This window comes from Myotis daubentonii, chromosome 15, assembly GCF_963259705.1.
Source record: "Myotis daubentonii chromosome 15, mMyoDau2.1, whole genome shotgun sequence".
NCBI lineage: Eukaryota > Metazoa > Chordata > Mammalia > Chiroptera > Vespertilionidae > Myotis > Myotis daubentonii.
Genome location: NC_081854.1, coordinates 33,119,395 through 33,138,933, shown reverse-complemented (window position 1 = coordinate 33,138,933; position 19,539 = coordinate 33,119,395). Strand labels below are relative to the sequence as shown.

General features: G+C 55.7%; 1 protein-coding gene across 3 annotated transcripts; it reads right to left on the bottom strand.

Moving 5' to 3' along the window:
• MEAK7 (MTOR associated protein, eak-7 homolog) lies at positions 1-19,143 on the bottom strand. 3 transcript variants are annotated; one of them, XM_059667186.1, is made up of 8 exons: positions 18,994-19,143; positions 11,682-11,856; positions 9,713-9,943; positions 9,242-9,386; positions 8,334-8,759; positions 3,662-3,780; positions 2,010-2,261; positions 1-1,524 (listed from the first exon to the last, which is right to left on the bottom strand). In XM_059667186.1, the coding sequence occupies exons 2-8, from the start codon at positions 11,829-11,831 to the stop codon at positions 1,411-1,413; spliced, it is 1,437 nt and encodes a 478-aa protein (XP_059523169.1). In that variant the 5' UTR covers positions 11,832-11,856; positions 18,994-19,143; the 3' UTR covers positions 1-1,410. The 3 variants fall into 3 exon arrangements, with proteins under 3 accessions (XP_059523169.1, XP_059523171.1, XP_059523170.1); XM_059667188.1 differs by having other exon boundaries at positions 2,010-2,189; positions 18,994-19,142; XM_059667187.1 differs by having other exon boundaries at positions 18,961-19,079.
• Between the last annotated feature and the right edge of the window lie 396 nt (positions 19,144-19,539).

Below are 19,539 nucleotides of genomic sequence, written 5' to 3'. Positions count from 1 at the left end.
TCCAGGTACGGACACCAATGGACCTTTTATTAATGAGGTATTTAATTGCATTTTATAAAAAATAAAGAGAAAAGAACATTCCACAACAAACTGAAGATTTGAGACCGAATTCTTCAGATTTATGGTGAGGATGTCTGAGGGTCCCAGGGTCCTGCAACTGCTAATCCATCTGTGAGGAAGTCACACAAGGTACCGGAGAAGCCACTATAACCTGGCTTTTTATAAGGAACATCAAGCGTGACTGCATCTGCGCGTGTCACGCCGCTGCCCCTCCGCACACCGTCCGAGCGGGTGCTGTTCTCTGGGAGGCTAATTTGCAGGGCCTTCTGCTCAGTCACGGGCACTGCTGAGTGCACAGTTTGATGAGCCCCCTGGTAGAAAGTGAAGAACCTAAAAACGCAAACAGCTCAGGTTGCTATGGCTTATAATCAGGGCAAATGCTGTTCTAAAAGGTCAAAGTTCAGAGCAAAAGACTCGAGGACACAGTGACATGTCTGAGAGGGGCACCCACAGCTCCGGGAAGGCGGGGATTTGCATAGGGTGTTCATAGTTTTTTCAGGCCTGGGAGATGGCAGCTCTGCTCGGAAGCCCAGCCCACCTAAGCTAAGCGGTCGTTAGCATTTCAGGGTCATGGGGTTTGTCTGAAGGGAGCCAGCCCACCCCCGTGGGAGCAGCACTGGGCAGGGAGGTGAGACTGACAGGTGCGTGTCAGGAGGCCCGCAACCCAGGCCAGTGCTGCCAAGGTACCACTAATTTATAAAACAGGCCACAGGGCCTCCAAATGCCCCCACATTGGATTAGTAACAGAACGTAACTTCTCTGTCACGCTCATTTCCTACCTGCTCATGGCACAGACTCATTTAAAAACAGCTGAGAAGGCAGAAGTGGACCCTCACAGACACCTACTGCAGACCCAGGCTGCTGCTATCTCCGAAATCTTCGGCCATTTCCCCCCAATAATACATAAAAAAGCATCGCGATTCCCATGCAAACGCCTCCTTTACCAGTCGAAATGGAATGTCAAGGCACTTTAACTGTGACAGCCTGTTCAGAGGCCAAGTGACCCCTGAGCAGGCCAAATCCCCTACACAGAACCCACATGCCCATCAAATGCTGATTCCAACAGAGGTCTCAAGTGTTTCGGTGTCTTTGCACTTCAGTGAGACCAAATTTACCAAGGGCAAGACTGAAGTGGCTAATTTGACACACAGGATTTCTGGGAGACACACCCCCTAATCAATGTATGGCATCGGAGGGGTGACTGTGTCCTGAGTCAGCACATCCAGGATACGAACAGGCAGCTCTAGGTTAAAGCTAAGCACCGCAGGATGGGGAGAAGGTCTGCAGGCTGAGCGCTCTGTCCAGGGGGTCACGCTCAGCTCCAGGACCACCCTCGGTCCAGGCTCCTCCTCACTCCTGGTCAGGGGCTTGCCGGAACCCTTCGCTGTGGCGGCTCCGCCCACTGATCTCCAGCAGGGCCCGGGCCTCAGGGTCCGCATCCAGAATACTCTTGCCGCTGTTGGCCTTGGGAAAGAGGGAAATGGGTGTGTTCAGTGACCAAGGATGTGCAGCCCAGAGCCAGAGGTGATGTTTCAAGCTTATCAGAGGGGCCAACAGCCTACTGTTGCCACAGGAAATGTGGTGGGGGCTCTGGCTCCCTCACTGTGGTCTCTCTGTCCTGGCATGCCATCACTGGGAGGTGACCAGGGGCAGAGGGCCCAACCATGACTCATTGCAGAACCACAGAACTAGAAGGCACCCAACCCACCTCATCTTGCAGGTGGGGGCCCCTCACACCCCAGTTCCCACCTTGGGCAGGCCTCACTTTCCCGGTGGTTCATTCTGCTAATCCCCCCCACCAAGGGACCCCGGCAGGATTCTGCTGTGCCCCCACTGGCATCCCTCTGGCCAGCAAATTCTGGAAACAAACGTGGAAGAAACTGTCTCTAGATGCTTCCATCTAGCAAAAGGAGTGAGGCTGAGGAAGTGGAGAAACGCCCCACGCTCACCAGCTTGGAATGGGAGGCGTCTCCAACCACCCACACCTCCATCTTCTCAAACCGGAAGTCCTCGTGGGCGGACAGCTGAGGGCTGTTGTACGTGGTGCACGTGGGCTTGGCCTTGCTGTGTCCTTTCCCGAAGTCGACGTCGACCCACAGCCCGAAGTAATGATGCTGCCCTCCCATGCCCTGCAAAGGCAAAGCCGTCAGCATCTCCCCAGCCTGCATGTCAGACTCCGAGCCCACATCAGCCTCGGCCACCTGGCTGAGACGCGGGATGAGAAGTGAAATATACTGACTGGTGCGATTTTCATATCCCAGCACAAGTTACTGGAACGATCACTGAGGTGTCCGGACTCCCACCCGCATGGCTTTCTCTCGGGGCTACACTGGCTGACAGAAACACAGCGTCAGGGCACAGAGAACTTCGTGGAAAACCTGCAGCAGGGACCCTCGTGCCCCACAGACCAGGGCACTGCACTGAGGGTGTAAGTCCCTCACTCCGTGTGTCACCTACACGGAGGGAAACCAGGAAGCAGGCCCGGGGTGACACAGGCCCGGGGAGTGACGTAGAGCTGTTCTGCCACCGCCCCCCCGCCCCTCCCCACAGTGCTGGCTCCAAGCTCCTGGCGATGAGGACAGAACTGCTGCTCCACCTCCCTGATCAGGTGTCTGGGTGCCGCCTCCGCCTCTGCTCGTGGCCCTGGTGGCCTGGAACTCCTTTGAGCAAGAGACCAAAGCAAGAAAGTGCAGGCGATTCTCAGTGGCTTCTCTCCCTCGGACTGATGATTGGCGATTCCTGGGGACCTACTGGGTGCTGCTCCTGAGACCAAAGCCTTTGCCCTTGTGGTCACCAAACTGCCCTTTCTGGGAGGTGTCGGGGGCCTTCAGGTGGCCCCGTGGCAGGCCTGCAGCAAGCGTGGGAAAGAGCATGGGGGTGCTCTCCATCCTGACAGGGGGACCAGCCTTCCTGGACCCTGGCTTTGCAAACCCAGGGCTGGAGTTTCCCAAAACAAGCTTTTTGTTAAGCAGAGAAAAAAAAACCTGGCGGGAGTGCTGGTAAGAGGCACATTTCTCACCCACATTTAGCTGGCCCACAGGTGCTGGGCTGCTGTGTGCACGGGCGCCTGCCCCCTCACCCACCCCAGCCCTTGGCCTTCACCCTCACTCTCCCCTTCCCGTAGCCGAGTCTCCAGGCTGGAGCACAGAGCAGACAGGAGGTGCAGTCACCCCAGTTGGAGCCCCACACACTGCTTTGTGAGTTACAGTTGGCAATTCCCCACGGCTCCAGGGAGGCCAGCCCTGGCTGTGCCCCCTCCCTCGGCTCATCCCCCAGGCACGTGGCAGGGCAGCAAGGCCAGTGACAGGTCTGACACCGACACCATGTCCAGCCACAAAGGCCATGGGCCACCCGATTACCAGGAAAACTGGCCAAATCCACCATCGCACACAAGCCACCAAAAAACCCCAGCCGAGGCTCCGTCCTTCCACCGGCTAAATTCTGTCCTCCCTTCACTCATTGCGGCCGTGGCGGCACTGAGCAGAATGAGCAGAACAGGGCACGCGGGTGAGTGAATGCACACAGCTCCCAGGGTATCAGGGCTGACTCCACCAGGATGGACACTCAGGTGGGACGTCCCCAGCCCTTCCCCAGTCCTCACCAGTCCGTTCGGGATGGTCTGCTGCCCGTGGTTCAGGTACATGTAGTGGTTGTTGTAGCCCGTGCAGGTGTACACGGCCATGCTGGGGGAGATGGAGAACAGGAAGCATCTGTTGTCCCCTGCAAGTGACCAGAGCACACATACGCAGCATCACCGATCTGAGCCGGCAGAGAGAAGCGGGGGTTGCAAACAAGCCACCGCTCGGAGGCAAAGCAGCGAGGCCATCACATGGGTCTTCACATGTGCCCTGAGCTCATGCACAGGGGCTCAGCCATCATGCAGGCCCCGCAGAAGACAGGGAAGCAGCCATGGGGACTCTGCCTGCTGCTCATCGGACGAATGCGACCAAGTCAAAAGGGGCGGGTGTCCTTTCACCTCGGAGCAAGGAGCCCGGTGGTCACTCCAGGTCCTGACTTGGTGTGGGCACAGCCTCCTCCAGTTGGCACTGGACACTGGGCTCAGCGGGGAGAGGACACCCGCAGGCGCCCCGCTGCCCCGCAGGAAGGGAAAGGTGACCGGCTACCATTGTCCATGGGCAGGGCCTGGGCATGCTGCCTCAGAGCAGGTACCAGTCAAAACTGTGGGTGTGAACACATCCTAAGTCTCAGGACCCTCCTTATCTTGATTCATTCATTCCAGAAGCACCTTCAGCATATTCCAGGGGAGAGGTGGAGGCCACCCCTGGCCCCCAGGAAGCCCAAGCTCAGGGGCAGCCAAACCAGAGATGCCCCCAGAGTTATGTGATTGGCCTGAAAGCCTGCCCCTCCACAGTGACGGTGAAGGGCACCTGGTGCCAAAACGAGCCATACAAGCCCACACAAGAGGCAGTTCATGGTACTCGGGATCAGGCAATTCATGAGACAGAAGGAAGGTCCCGGGAAGTTAATGGGGCACAAACGTGGAGGACAGACATGAAGGGGGCTTCGAGCCCAGGGGCCTCAAGGAGCAGGAAGGGCAGAGCTGGGCAGGCGATGCTCAGGCCTCAATCCAGACAGATCCACGGGGTGCGGTCAGGATGGTCAGGGAGTTTCTGGAGGCCGAGCTTCTCGAAGGACATCCTGAGATGGAGACGGCTGCGGGGAGAGCCACTCCCTGGAGGAGTCCCCCAACCCCCGCCCAGGGACAAGATGTGTGGGGAAAAGCAGGGGCCATTTCCTGTCTGAAGGGTGTGTGAGCGCTGGGGCGGGCAACAAGGGAGACGCGCCTGGAGCAGTCACAGCAGCCAGATGACAGCGGACCGGACTCTAGGCAAAGACTTGAGTCCAGGGGCTTGGGTGGGCCCAGCAGGTTGGGGCAGTTTTGCAAGCGATGAGCGACCTGGTCCCACCCTGCTGCCCCATGCAGGTCACAGCATCACTCTGCTCCGCAATCCTAGGACTGTCTTTCAACCAACATTTACTCAGCCTGACGCTGCTAGGCAAAGCGACGGGGCACAAAGCAGAGGCCCCTCGGCTGCAATGCACCCCACTCTAGTCCATCGGGGGCTGCCCTCGGCAGGGAGGCCACGTGGGGAGGATTCTTCCTGGACCGTGGCGGTAAGGACCCAGGGAGTCAGTCACACCTGCCAAAACCACACCGACGGTGAGGCTCCCACCGACTAGTAACTCTCACAGTGACGACACTTGACAACCACCCACGTGACACAACTTACAGGCCGCTTTCCCGCTGCGCCACGTCCCGCACTTCTGGGGGACTGAGGCACCCTGCCCAGGGCCAGGGCCGGACTCGAGGCTCTGTGCCCAGCCCAAAGCCACGGGCCTTTCAACTGCAAATGGACAAGGAGGCTCTCTCTGAATGTGACGGGCTCTGCAGCAAGGCTGCCCTCTGCTGGGATTCCACCCTCCTATTTCAGAACAGAACGAACTCAGTTGGAGAACTTGGTAACTGCATTTCCGCCATTCTTCAGGAAGGTTAATGCTGCTTGTTAATAAAACGTTAGACCAGTGGTTCTCAACCTTCCTAGTGCCGCGACCCTTTAATACAGTTCCTCATGTTGTGGTGACCTCCAACCATAAAATTATTTTCGTTGCTACTTCATAACTGTAATTTTGCTACTGTTATGAATCGTCATGTAAATATCTGATAAGTGGGATGTTATTTTCATTGTTACAAATTGAACATAATTAAAGCACAGTGATTAATCACAAAAACAATATGTAATTATATGTTTTCCGATGGTCTCAGGTGACCCCTGTGAAAGGGTCGGTCGACCCCTAAAGGGGTTGCAACCCACAGGTTGAGAACCGCTGCATTAGGCCCAGCAGCGCTAACCTGGCGCTAATATGAAAGGAGCTGGAAGAAGCGAACCTTTCATTTCTAATGGTTCTCAGGGTGCGTTTTTCCACGTCCTAAAGCACAGCCTCCACCCACAGGGCAGAGCACCTCGTCATTCCCCAGAGCCTGGAGATGGAGATGGGGGGGGGGTCCCACTGCCTGTGACACTGACAGGGAAGGGTGGCTGTGCAGAACGGGGCCGCTGCAGGCCTGAGACTGTGGTCCCAGAAGAGCTTCCAAGGCTGGCCCTGGGCTGACGTCTGGGAACGTGGATGTCGGGAGGGTCCCCCACGCCCAGAACTGATCGGAGTGGCTCCCTGTGCCTGAGCTGTTTGCACACACAGGGTGATTGGGGCTGACCCCCTGCTTTCCTCCTGGGAGCCTGGGATTTTGCGTCATGCCTGGCAGAGGGAGAGAACTGATCAGAGTGGCTCCCTGTGCCTGAACTGTTTACACACACAGGGTGATTGGGGCTGACCCCCTGCTTTCCTCCTGGGAGCCTGGGATTTTGCTTCATGCCTGGCAGAGGGAGCCCACATGGCCGGCCCCCAATATAACCCTGGCGCTGAGCCCCTACTGAGCTTCCCTGGTGGACAGCACTTCACACGTGCTGGCACGGCCATTGCTGGGGAGGGCAGCATGTCCTGGAGGGCTCCACTGGGAGGGGACGCTGGGAGCTGGTGCCTGGTTGCCCCAGACTTCACCCCAACCTGTTCCCTGTGCTGATCTTGTTCTGCGTCCTCTCACGGTAATAAACCATGGCCGTGAGCACAGCTCTACGCCGAGTCCGTGAGGGCTGCCAGTGGATCATGAGGTGTGGGTGGTCTTGGGGACCCCAGACAGTGGGGAAGAGCTGGGAGAGCACCTGGACTGAAGATCCAGAACATTCTAAAACCGAGAGAAAATAAAGTCCTAGAAATAACAGGATCTCGGGATAGAGGTACCCAACCTTCATCTCATGATTCCTTCCACCCCATCCCAGGCACTGGGCGGCCCGCCGCTGCTAAAACCTCTGCAGCTGGATGTGGCTCCCCAGCCGGCAGGAGCTCTGCCTAGCGGGGAAGACAGGAACAATCCCAGAGGCCTGCGGCACGACTGAGGACCACAGGGAGCACACGGCCCTCGTGTGGCTGGGAAGGCCTCCTGGAGGAGGTGGCCCTGGCGGAGTCCCGGGCCAGGAGGGGTGGAAACGGGAGAAAGCAGCATGTGCCACGTCCTGAGGTGAGAGGGAGCGCGGCCTGTTCTGGAAACCCAGGAGGTTCAGTGGGACTGAGCGCGGATCGCAAGGGGCAGGAGCGGGCCGGGAGAGGGGAGATGAAAGGCGCACCACCCCGAGGGCAGTGGGTCTGTTAGAGAAGAGCTGGGATATGGCAAATGGATTGGAGGGCGAGACTAAAAGCAGAGGGCCCGTGAGAAGGCAGCTGCCCACGCTGCTGAAAGCGAGAGGAAGACGAAGAGGCGGGAGGGACGCAGCAGAATGGAGGGAAACTGGTGACCGTCTGGTTCGGATGTGCAGTCTCCGTTCAAGAGGCCTCTCTCCTCCGTCTCCCGCATCTCAGGTCCCTGGAAGCTCCCTTCCACTAACACAGCCAGGGAGGGTGTTAACCTCGCCCCTCACGGGGAGGGACCCTGCCCAGAATTCACTTAGCCCGTGGGAGTGAGAGCGGGAATGTGCCTGCGCTCAGAGCCACGAGGAAAAGCCCTCCACGGCCACTGGCCCCGAGGAACCCTGCTGAGAACACACACTCGGCAGGCGGGCCACACACCAGGGGACACACGGCGACACCAAACCCTCGGAAGGCAGTTTCGCCCCCGAGTATGGCCAGCAGATGAGCATTTTCAAAATGGCCTTTAACGTTTATCAGAGCACTTTTCTTTGAGGAAGGGGGAGGTTCACTAGAGCCATTTAGATCTCGCTGCATTCGAGTTCCCACAAGAGCTTCCAAACTCAACAAAGTCACAAAACCAAAAACCCATGGCGGCGGCAGCAAGCAGACACACAGGGGTTCCGGGAAAGGAAGACGGTCCCATCGGAAAGAACCGGCTTCTCTCGGTCCCGCATGAGGCGTCCACAGCCCAGCCTCTCCCACGACCTGGACCTGGCACCATTTAAAAAACCTAAAATCCAAGTGAGGATACGCGGCCTGCTTACCTGACCCTGCCGTCGGAACCAAAGGAGTTCACCCATGAGTCGTCCACCCACCATAAAGCAGCAGCACGGTGCCCTCTCCTCCCAGACACAGCCGGGCAAACACGTGGAGGAGCAGCCGGAAGAACGGCTCACCCTCTTAACACCCACACCCTTTGCCGGTGCTCAGGGGTCCCCAGGCCGCAGCCGTCTGACCAGAACTCCTGACGCGCACCCGGCTACCGCTGGGTTGCGGTGGCCATGTCTTACCTTGAAACTGAGGCTTGATTTCCCAGGAGCAGGAGGCAAATCCACCAAACACGTGGCCGTCGAGGTCCTCGAGGAGCAGCAGGGAGGGCCCCTGGTGTGGGACGCGCCCACAGAGCTGGGCGAAGCTGTGGCCGTGGAGCTCGGACGAGAAGAGCAGGTGCCAGCGGTGCTGCTGCTCCCTGGGCAGGTGGGAGTTGACGTAGATGACCGACAGGAGGTCCAGGACGCTCTCAAACTCCTGCCCCTGGTCAACCTGACGCTCGGGGACCAGCGTGGACAGATCGAGGGGCCAGTGCAGGCCAAAGCCCCTGTGGATGACCACACTCAGGAACGTGGCCACCAGGTGGGCCCTGAACACCCAGTCCTCGATCACAGCGGGGTCACAGTCATAGTCCAGCTGCTCAGGCCCCAGCAGCTTCTCGCCGTCTAGGGAAGGGGAGACAGTATTAGTGGGCGATCACATGTCCTTATAGCTACTCACCTCAACCTGCAGCATAAGGATTATAGGGAAATACTATGAACAGTGATATGCCAACCAATCAATCAGACCAAGCCACACCAGCGGTTCTCAACCTGTGGGTCGCGACCCCTTTGGTGGTCGAACGACCCTTTCACAGGGGTCGCCTAAGACCATCCTGCATATCAGATATTCACATTATGATTCACAACAGTAGCAACATTACAGTTATGAAGTAGCAACGAAAATAATTTTATGGTTGGGTCACAACACGAGGAACTGTATTTAAAGGGCCCGAAGGTTGAGAACCACTGATCTACACAGTCTTCCCAAGGTGGAAGACTCACACTTTCTGATTCCAAAACTTGACTACAAGCCTACAGTATCGAGACAGATGGTACCACTCTCCGCCACCAAGGCCTCGGAGTGTGGGCACGCGCAGGGCACTTGCCTGCAAACTTCACCTCGGAGAGCAGCTGCGCAGCCAGAGCCTGCACCCTGGGCGGGGGACCAGGAGTGCTCTTCTGCGCCCAGCCTCTCAGCTCCTGCCTGTGGCTCAGCACGTGCACCAGAGAGCCGACGAGATCCTCTGTAAACTTGAAGGTTACAATTTCACCATGAATGACATTTCTACCAGGACCGGTGACCTACGTCCTATCAGCAAGGGGGGGTGTTTTATCTCTTTAATGCCAACTGCAATGGCCACAGTGGGGGAAAATCATGTAACCTGGGTACTCATTTTCCTAATGATCCCCCGTCGGTCTGGTTTTGCCAAGGCCTTTGTCCACCGGTTATGTGACCTAGGCTTCCCCAAAGGTGGGCATCTCTGATGCTTCCACCAGTGGCTTGATCCCCCCCGAGTCCCCCACTGACGGACACCGAGGCCACCTGGGGGGCTGCAATGGTCCTGGGGCCTCCCTACCTTTTGGACTTCCCGTGCTTTCACGGGACGATCTGTGGCAGAAATCATCTTCAGGATCATGAAACTCTTCTCCCTGGAGCTCCCTTTCAGCAGGTGGGACATCGACAGTGTGAACTGCTCCTGGGAGACGCTCTCGCTGGGCCCCTTCGCCGGTCTCGCCAGGTCCACCCCCCGCATGCCGTCATACAGCCTGGCGACCATCTCCGGGGGAAGCGCCTCCCCGATGTGGCTCTGTGAAGGGCAAGGAGGAGAAAGGGCTAGACGGAGTCCAAGTTAAACATGGTAACGAGGGGACCACGACCTACCACTGCCAGGCCATGATGCTTCTACCAGCATGTAGCCGTCCCAGATCCTCACACGCACCATCGCTCCCCCACCGAAGGGCCTCACATCACCAAGGACCCACATGCATAGCGTGCCCTGGCTTGTGGCTCGTCGTGGCCCTCAGGTTCTTCCACAATCTGTTCCCCTCTCTCCAAACTTCCCAGTCTCCCCATGGCTGGCCATGTCATGCCTACATCTGGCCATCGTCTGCTCTTCACTCTGCTTAGAACATCTCCTTCCTCCTACACGGACAGCTGCCATTTGCACGTCTCAATTTATTAACATATGGTGCATATGTCTATTTGTAGCTAATCTGGTCTCCTCTATCTTAGGGACTTGCAAACATAGTAGCTGGCTTTCACTTCTTATCTAAGTTCTGTGTGCTTAGCATGCATTTTACATTAATGTTTATTTCAATTTAAAACCTAGTTCTTAATTAATGTCTTGCCAATAACATTCTGTAAATACCGCTTTCCTTAGGACCAACATCAGATCAGATTTGGTCCAGAGATTTAAAATAAATGGTGAGAGAAAGCCAATCACGAACTTCCCTCCTGGTGGGATCTGCACACGGATCCTCCTGGAACCACTCACACTACTACCCCGTTTGTGACACAGCGATGCTCTGCAGTTCCTGTAAAGCTGGTCCCCACCCTGACTCTCCAAAGGAGTATACCTCCTTCCGTCAGTGTTTCTGGATGTCTACTGGAAGAGCAATCTCCAATTCCTTCCCAACGGAAACTATATAGTCACCAAGGCTTTCCGATCAACTCGAGCTGTATTTATCTCAACAAACACTGAGGAATGCTGCCACCCACTGTGCCGTCCAGTCTAGTCTGGTTCTGTCTGCTTCAGCATGGTGGGTGACCAGGCAGATGGGGGTGATTTGGGTCCAGTGGAGATACTTGTGCACACACGTGCGCACACACAGATGCACACACACACTAGTACACCACACGGCTGTGCCCCACATCACCTCCCTGGCCAGCTTGCTCATCTGTGAGGGGAGTATGCGGGGGGGATCCCCGATGCCCATCGGCGCCCGCTCTGCATGCGCTACAAGAGGAGGCTGCCAGAGCGCCTCACACAGGGCCTTCCCGCCCACGGCCCAGGCACAGGAGCCCATGTCCTCTGCCGATGTCTTCCCTCAGTCTGAGCACTCAGACAGGCAGTGAAAGCCCCCAGGGAACAAGGCAAAAAGGTGGGGAAACAGGCATTTTAACTCCTTGTCCGATGAACCTTGACTTTGAAACATCGTTGTTTTTTAGGCGAACCATAAAGTCCCTAGGACTTCACACACCTTCAAAGCCTAAGGGCAAAAAGAACATCAAACACCGAACAAATCCTAACGGCAAAAGGAACCCTTCGCAGTTACTGGACCTATGAACCCGACAGGTCCGGAGATGGGAAGCGGGGCTGGCCCCTTTGTTCAATCTCATTAGAAAGGTGAGACGAAGGCAGAGCAGAGTAGCTGCGACAGAGACCACAGGAGTCTACCACGCTGAGCATGTGTGCTACCTGACCCTGACAGGAAAGAAACTTTTTCAAGTTCAGTCTTACAAACACAGAGCCGATTTTGGCTCGGGGGCCATAGTTTGCAGACTCCCGCTCTGGACTAAGCCCCATTGATGGCTGTGACTCTTGCCTCGAGTGCCTTCAGAGAAAAGGATCTGGGCGAGGCTGCGCTGCTTTTCTCCGATGACAGGGCATCAAACAACCGGTCCACCTCCGCCTGCTCCTCAGGAAGAAACTGCGAATGCACACTCTGCCCCAGGCGGCTCCCGCTGCTCCCCATCTTGCCTTATTGCTGGCAGGATTCTCTGCAGAAGGAGAAGGGACCAAGGTAGAGAGAAAAATCAAAATGTCATAACCATAGAAAGTAAACGTTGATAATTACACCATCAAGTTAATAAATGTTGACGTAGCTGTAAAATGCGGCTAAAACGCATCAGAGCCAGGTCGTGTTGTTTCGATGTGGTGGAACTTGATAGTCAATATAATTAAGTATGAAAACCCAATCCTGATTCCTATGATCTCTGAAAAACATGCCCGTAATTGCCAGTTTAGATTTCTCTATTTGAAAACACAGTTCTCAAGTTAATGTAACTAAAAAGTAGGAAAAAAGCCCAGTATTTTAATTTAAATATTCTTTTCTTTTTAAATCTGAGTTTAAAACTTTAAAAACCTGTTGTCTGGATGATCACATGTATTCGAATACAATCAGCACCTTGAAAATATCATGGACAAAGGGAACAGGCTGTGTGACAAGTTTTCCCCTGTGAGCGTGGCTCTGCCTCTCCCTAGCTGTGCAGCCTTGGGCAAACTACTGAACCCTGTGGCTCAGTGGTTAAAGCATCGGTCTGCCCATCAAGGGTTGCAGGTTCGATTCCCAGTCAAGGGCACATACCTGGATGGCAGGTTCAGTCCCCGACCCCCCCCCCCCCCATCGGGGCGCGTGTCTCCTCACATGGGTGTTTCTCTTTCTCTCCTTCTCCCTCTCTCCCTCCCACTCTCTTTCCCATTCTTTCTAAAAATCTAAAAATCAATGGGGATTGGTGAGGATTAACAAAAATAATAATAAATAAATAATAATAATAAATCACAGCCCTACCTCAGAGATCATTGTGATAATTAAATTATCCAGCCAATGAGCTCAGGAGTTTGCACAGACTAGTACCCCAAAGCCCATGACCTTTGTTCATTATCATAGACCTCGTTACAGATCCATGGATTCAGAGAGAAAAGCTAAGTCAGTTGAAAAAAAAATCTCTTAAGGGGCAAGTGCTGTGACTTCTTTATTCTTATCCTAAACTTCATTTGGAAACTCGCTTTGGTGAAAGTGCTGGAGAGACAAGCACTCCATAAACTGCACGTGTCAACCAGCTCCCACCAGGACAGCGAGGGAGGGGCAGCGATCTCAGAGGGCACCAAGTGTGTGCAACAGGCCCCTCAGGTCCCGGCTGTTCAAAACCCCAAGGGGAAATGGAGGACAGTTGGGATCTTTTCTTTTTGTTGAGGTGAGACTCGCTTAACATAAAACTCGCCCTTTTAAAGGATACAACTCAGTGCATTTAGTACATTCCCAACGTTGTACACCACCACCTCTATATTGTTCCAAAGCGTTTCCATGGTGCCCCGAAGAAACCTTGTAACCATGACTAGTCACTCCCCATTCCTCCTGCCCCAACCCCTGGCAGCCACTAACTGCTCCCCTCTCTACGGGACCTGCCTACACTGGACTCTCCATGTAAATGGAATCATACATGTGTGTCCTTTTGTGACTGGCTTCTTCCACTCAACAGAGTGTTTTCGAGGCTCATCCTGTTACACTGTGTTCCTTTTTCATGGCTGAGTAATATTCCAGTGAGCGGAGATAGCACGTTTGGTTTATCCATCCATCTGTTGATGGACATTTAGGCTGTTTCTTCCTTTTAGATATCGTACTTGCATGTTCTTAGCAGCAATATTCACAAGTACTTGTTTGAGTCCCTGCTTCCAAGCTTTGGGGGTACAGACTTTGGAGTGGAGTTGCTGGGTCCTATGGTAATCTGATGTTTAACTTTTGAAGAACCACCAAACTGTTTTCCATTCTCCGTTCCCAGCAGCAAAGCACAATGTTCCGATTTCACTGTATCCTCTCCAACATTCTTGTTGTTTTTTCCATCATTTTTTTTTTTTTTATCACTGCCAGCCTGGCAGGGGGCGCCGCCGGCCCGAACAGGAAGGCTCCAGCAGAGGCACCAGGGAGGGACGACAGAGCACTTGCAGACGCAGGCTGCAAACGAGGCCTTAGCAACCCAGGGTAGGGCTGTCACTCACGGGCCATCTGATCTAAATACTTCCACTCCTCAAGTTTCTCAGCAGCATAAGAGCCAAGGAGGAAACCGGGGCCCTGGCTCAAGGTCCAGCCTGCCTGCGGCTTTACTATCTCTAACCACAGCTGCCCCTAGTCCCCTCCAGGGGCACAATTCAAGCAGCCATGCCAAGACTGGCCCGTCCTCTTCCCGTCAATTATTCTAAGAGCCCAAGAAACAGCCTGATCATTTAAGACTGGGTTAGGGGATGAGCCAGCAGAGAGCGGGAAAGAGTGCAAAGCAAAGGGAGAAGCAGGGCACACACATCTTTGACTCTGAGGTGAATGTCCTACATCCTGCACGCTGTTCGCTTCATGAAACAGTCTAAGGCGATCCCCAGGAGGAACCACAATGGAAAGTATGTCGCTGCCCCCTAAAGACAAGCAAGAAGCTGCATTTCCAAGGTGCTGCAGGGAGGAAGTGTGGGGGGTCTTGGTTAGAGCGTGTGAGGGGGCTTGGGAGGGCGTTGGGGCTGCCTTCTTGGAAGGTTCAGGGAAGGCAGGGTTCAGTCTGGACTGGGTGCAAATCAGTGACTGGGTGTCTTAATGTTTAACACAGACGCAGGAAGGACAGAAAGGGGCTACAGCTAGCATCAGGAAGGATGCTGCACGGCTCGAGTTTACCGGGGGGCGGGGGGGGGGGGGCGCGGATTATCTGGGGAGCATGCACCGTGATCTTATCTTTGTCTGTACAGCCTGGTTCTGCTTTTGCTCTGTTCTGTCACAGCTTGACATATATCACTGGTAAATCATGACAGTCAAAGTATTTTTAAATTCATACTCCCCTCCACACACACCCCAACCAAATAATTCAAGTCACTCAAAAATCTGTGTCAATTTATCAGGTCACCAGAAGTTTTGTCACACGACTCTCCCTGCGTCCTCTCTTGTTATTCTGCTGAAATCCTGAAAACGGTACAAAAATGTACCCTAGTGAATTCATCTCCTTCTTCGATGGATGGGGTGTTCATACCAAAGAGCACACTTTTTCCTTCCTCTAGAAAACCATACAGCTGTGACATGAGAAAGCCACGGCTCACCTAAACGCTGGAAGAGATGAAGAGCTCCCCGACACCTGGGAGGGAAGGGTTTTAGAGACGTTAACACAGCTTCACATCAAAGCTGAACTCTCCAGGCTGCGCCCACCCAGGCAGGCTCCCACGGCCAGCCTCACAGATGCATGAGGCCCACTCGGGCACCAGGTCCTTCCCGCCCCTCGTCTGGCTCGGAGGGCCCTCCCTGTCCACCTTGCACACCTCACCATTGCACTCAGCCTTCGGGTTCCGAGGCCACCCGGCATCTGTGACTTTCGTAGAACTGACCGTTGCCTTAACTGAAATGGAGACAGGCCTGCTTGCTCATCTGCTTGCCCCTCACCGCCCCACCTCCAGCACCCAGGTTCACAGCTAATTGGTTGGCTAGAACTAGAATTTGAGTCACAAGAGAGAGACTGCCCCACAGCCACCTGCCCAGCACCTAAGCCAACCTGGCGCATGAGGCACGGGGATGTGTCATTCCTTTGCTGGCCTCTCAGGCGGACCAGCCCATTCTCCCCCCTCCTTGTGGGCTCACAGGCGTAAACCCCAGGAGGCTGGCCTGGCCGAGGTCCTGAGAAGGCCCAAGCACCCCATGTTCAGCTCCTATGGGACTCGCTCCCAGGGGCCCACAGCACTCAGGGGCCCCCTGGATCAGTGCTCTCTCTCCCATTCACAACTGGATGGCTCCAGGGTGCCTCATCTCTGTACCCCACGGCCTAGGCCAAGACAACGGCAGGGACTCGGCACATACAAGGAAGCGATTTGTCCCACCCTGAAGAACAACAAAGCCCAGAAGTCCCCGGGGAGAGCTCACAGCAAGGCCAGGATCTCGAGATGACGCCCCCTCTGGCTTCTCCTTAACCTATGAAGACATCTAAGGAACCCTGAGCAAGCTCCCTCCCTGCTCAAAACCAAGGATTTGTTCTACTCAGGGACACCAGCCTCGGTAAGGGGTTTCTCACCCTCTGCCCTACTGACTGGGGCGAAAAGGCCACCAACTTTTAAAGGCCGCTCCTCTGAAGCTGGTAGTGTACCCAGGGGTTGTGCCACTAAGGGGCCAGAGGTCCCGCCTTGTGCAGGACACTTCCTGACGTCAGCAAATGCATCTATTCCTTCAATGAACAGCTCAGCTTCTCCCGGGCTGGGCTGTCAGAGAGAGCAGGTGACGGAGAGAAGCCTCAGGCAGGCCTGGGCCTGCAGGAGCTCCTGTTTAACAGGGAGGCAGACGAGCGCTGCAGGGTCGGTGGGGATCGGGGTGAGAACACAGGAGTCGAGACAGGCTCTGGCTGGGTCTTCAGGCACCCACAGGAGGCTCACCTGGGTGTGGGGTGAACCCCGAGATCGGTGAGGTGAGGCCTGGCGTGGGGAAGGCACCTGAAGGGACTACAGAGCAAGGGGACTTCTGTCTGCACCTCACTTCCAGCCCACCCCACCTCCTCCTCTGTCCCACAGGAAATAAGTCCCTCCACTGTTGTCTGAAAACAAATCAACACTTGCCCAGCGCCCAGCCAGCCTTGCCCAGCGCCCAGCCAGCCTTGCCCAGCGCCCAGCCAGCCTTGCCCAGGGCCCAGCCAGCCTTGCCCAGCGCCCAAACACTGCGAGAGAGGAAAGGCTGGGCGAGCAGCCAAGGCAGGGCAATGCCCAGGAGAGGTGCTGGCCATCAGCTTGTGGGTTGGGCACAGGGCGGCAGCGGTGCCCGTTGGAGACACGGGATAGGCCAAGGCAACACCAGTTTTTCTAGTAGGAAGGAGTGTGTGTGTCGCAGCCTCAAAGAGGAGCTCCAGGCCTATGGGAAGAGGGGCAGCTTCTAACAATATGCCCTCCCCCTGCCCCGCCATTCCTAGCCTGTGGGGCACTGGAGAAGGGACACATCTCAAAACGCCTCTTTTTAAAGAGCTCCCCCAAGGCCAGAGGAAGTAATGGCACAAAGTGTCCCCGTTCATCCATCCCAGCCTCGATCGCTGTGAACATGCCAGAAATGTCTAACCCAGTGGTTCTCAACCTTCTGGCCCTTTAAATACAGTTCCTCATGTTGTGACCCAACTGTAAAATTATTTTCGGTGCTACTTCATAACTGTAATGTTGCTACTGTTATGAATCGTCATGTAAATATCTGATATGCAGGACGGTCTTAGGCGACCCCTGTGAAAGGGTCATTTGACCGCCAAAGGGGTCGCAACCCACAGATTGAGAACCGCTGCTCTAACCAATTTTGGGAAGGACAGGAAGGCCTTCTATGCGTCCTTACTTCTCCCCAAATGCAAGTTCCTGGGCTTTCTTTCAGTCCCAGCAATGGCTTTCGCATGGGACTGCCCCAGGTGCACCTCGCCATGCGGCACCGGCCTTCTCCTGGCAAGTTGGCATACAGCCACCCTCCGCTGGCCGGCGTCTCCTGTAGGTCCCTACACCAAGTTCTCTTTCAGGAGGACGCACCGCAATGATACGCCAAGATTGCGCACCCATTAGCTCTCAGCGGGGGGTGGTTCTGTCGTCTAGGGCAGCGGTCACCAACCTTTCGGACCTCACAGAGCACCCGTGGTCCGCGGATCACCGGTTGGTGACCGCTGCTAGGGGACATTTGGCAAGTTGATTTTGGGTTGTCACAACTGCAAAAGGAGTCACTGCTGGCATCTGGCGAGTAGAAACCAGGGGTGCTGCTGCTAAATATCCTACAGTGCACAGGAGGCCCACCCCACAAAAAATTCCCTGGCCCTAAATGTCAGAAGGGCAGAGGGCGAGGAATCCTGGCTTCCAAGGACGGGGCCACAGGGCAGAGCAGGAGAGTCCACACGGAACTGCACTGAATCGTACCCAGAACACTCGCCCCAGCGCAGGGCCCCAGGCTCTGAGTGATGGTGTAACAAAGATGGGCACCTCTGAGTTCAAGTTCAACACTTGTTGGCTGTATGACCAGGGCAAGGTACTACGCCTTTTCGAACCTTAGTAAAATGGAGGAAGTGCCACCAACCCTATAATGAGGTGAAAAGGGTTAAGTGAGGTAACATAGGGCATTAATTCTGCTTTCTGGAGCCAGAGACAGAAACAGATGAGCCCACAAGGGAAGACTGAATTCTTGCCTTGAAACAAGAGAAACAGCCTGGAAGAAACAAACTCCCTCAATGCAGGGGAGGGGGCGGGAGCCCTAGTCTGCTGAATGGGCGGGCGTCCTAGGATAGCTGTCAACCCCTCAGAACCTCTCCAACTGGCTCTTTGGGGGATGCTCTCCACCCTGGCTTGTCAATCTCTAACCCTGACCTCAAGGGGCTATGGTCCTGAGAGTGGTGACCTGACCCTCAAGTACCCCCTTTTCTGGGAAGAATCCAACTGCCTCATGGGGACAGAAGCATTCCAAGCCCTGCTTATGGCCCAGAACCAGCAGCTCTTCTGCAGAAGGTCGGCTTGGACCCGAGCCAGCCTTCAGACAGCAGAGTCCCGCTGGCCGGAAGGTGCACTGTCCTGCAAAGGCCGGCTTCCTCCCCCAGAGAGCCCCACGGACTCATCTGCAGAGGTGTCAGCAGAGGGTGCTCTCTTTCCCTCTCCCCTCTGCCCTGAATCTAGTGATCAGACTCAGCTAACCTGGGGAAAGCTAGTAGGCTGTGATCAGAATGCGAGAAGGAGGCCCCCCCTTCTCCTCCACCCCCCTTCACCCCCCCACCCCACAGTCGACCTCAACCTCCTGACTCCTCCTCCCACAGCCGTTCCCCGGTGCCTCCCATGTCCATACCAGCTTCATTGCTCACCCTTCCAGACAGTGGCCTCGGCCCTAGAGATGGCGCCGGCTGGGCCGCTTTTCTCTCCAGCAAACGAAAGGCTGAAGGTGCGGAGTGACTGTGCGCTCTGACCCCAAGAAAAGACCCTCCATCCCTCAAAGCTGTTCCCCATCGCCCCTAACCTCCCCCCACCTAGCGCCCGTGGCGGGGAGGTGCAGGGCGCGCGCGATTCGGGGTAGCTTCGCTCCCAGGACCAGCGTCATTGCCCCTGATCGCTGTCCCCGCCTCCAGGTCACAGAGCCGGCGCCTCTTTTCGCCGCTCACCTCTGCCCTCCATCGTCGCGGAACTAAACTCACCTTCCCAGCTCCGAAGACTGGACTCGCCTTCCGGTCTGTCGGGCTGTTCAAGGATTTTCCCCCTGGAGCGGCCAGCCCTGTTGCCAGGCGACGGCGCTGACGGGCGTCTATCTGCCCCAATGGCAGAAGTGGAGGCTGAGGGGGCGGAGTCCTATGAAGGAGTCAGCCAATGGCGATGCATATCATGGGGAATGGGCTGGCCTTGGCGGGTAAGGGCGGGGCCACAGACTGGGCGGGGCCGGGATGTAGGTGGGACGGGCAGTGGTTTCGGGCAGGAAGTTGCAGGTGGGAGTGGAGGGAGTTATGCTCGTGCAGCTGGAGTAGGAACTGTGGAAGACAGAAGCTGCTAATTCAGGGGAGAGGCCAGGGCAGCCAACCTGGGGAGGGATCGGGTGTCTGGGCTGGAGTAGAAAACAGGAGCTGGGCTGTGGGGAAAGCAGGGGTGTGGCTGGGAAGGGGGTGTGGCTGGAAATGAGCTTGTAGATGGGAAACAGACTGCGCATGGGGTTGAAGATAACCCGAGGAGAAGAGTGGGCTAAAATGGAG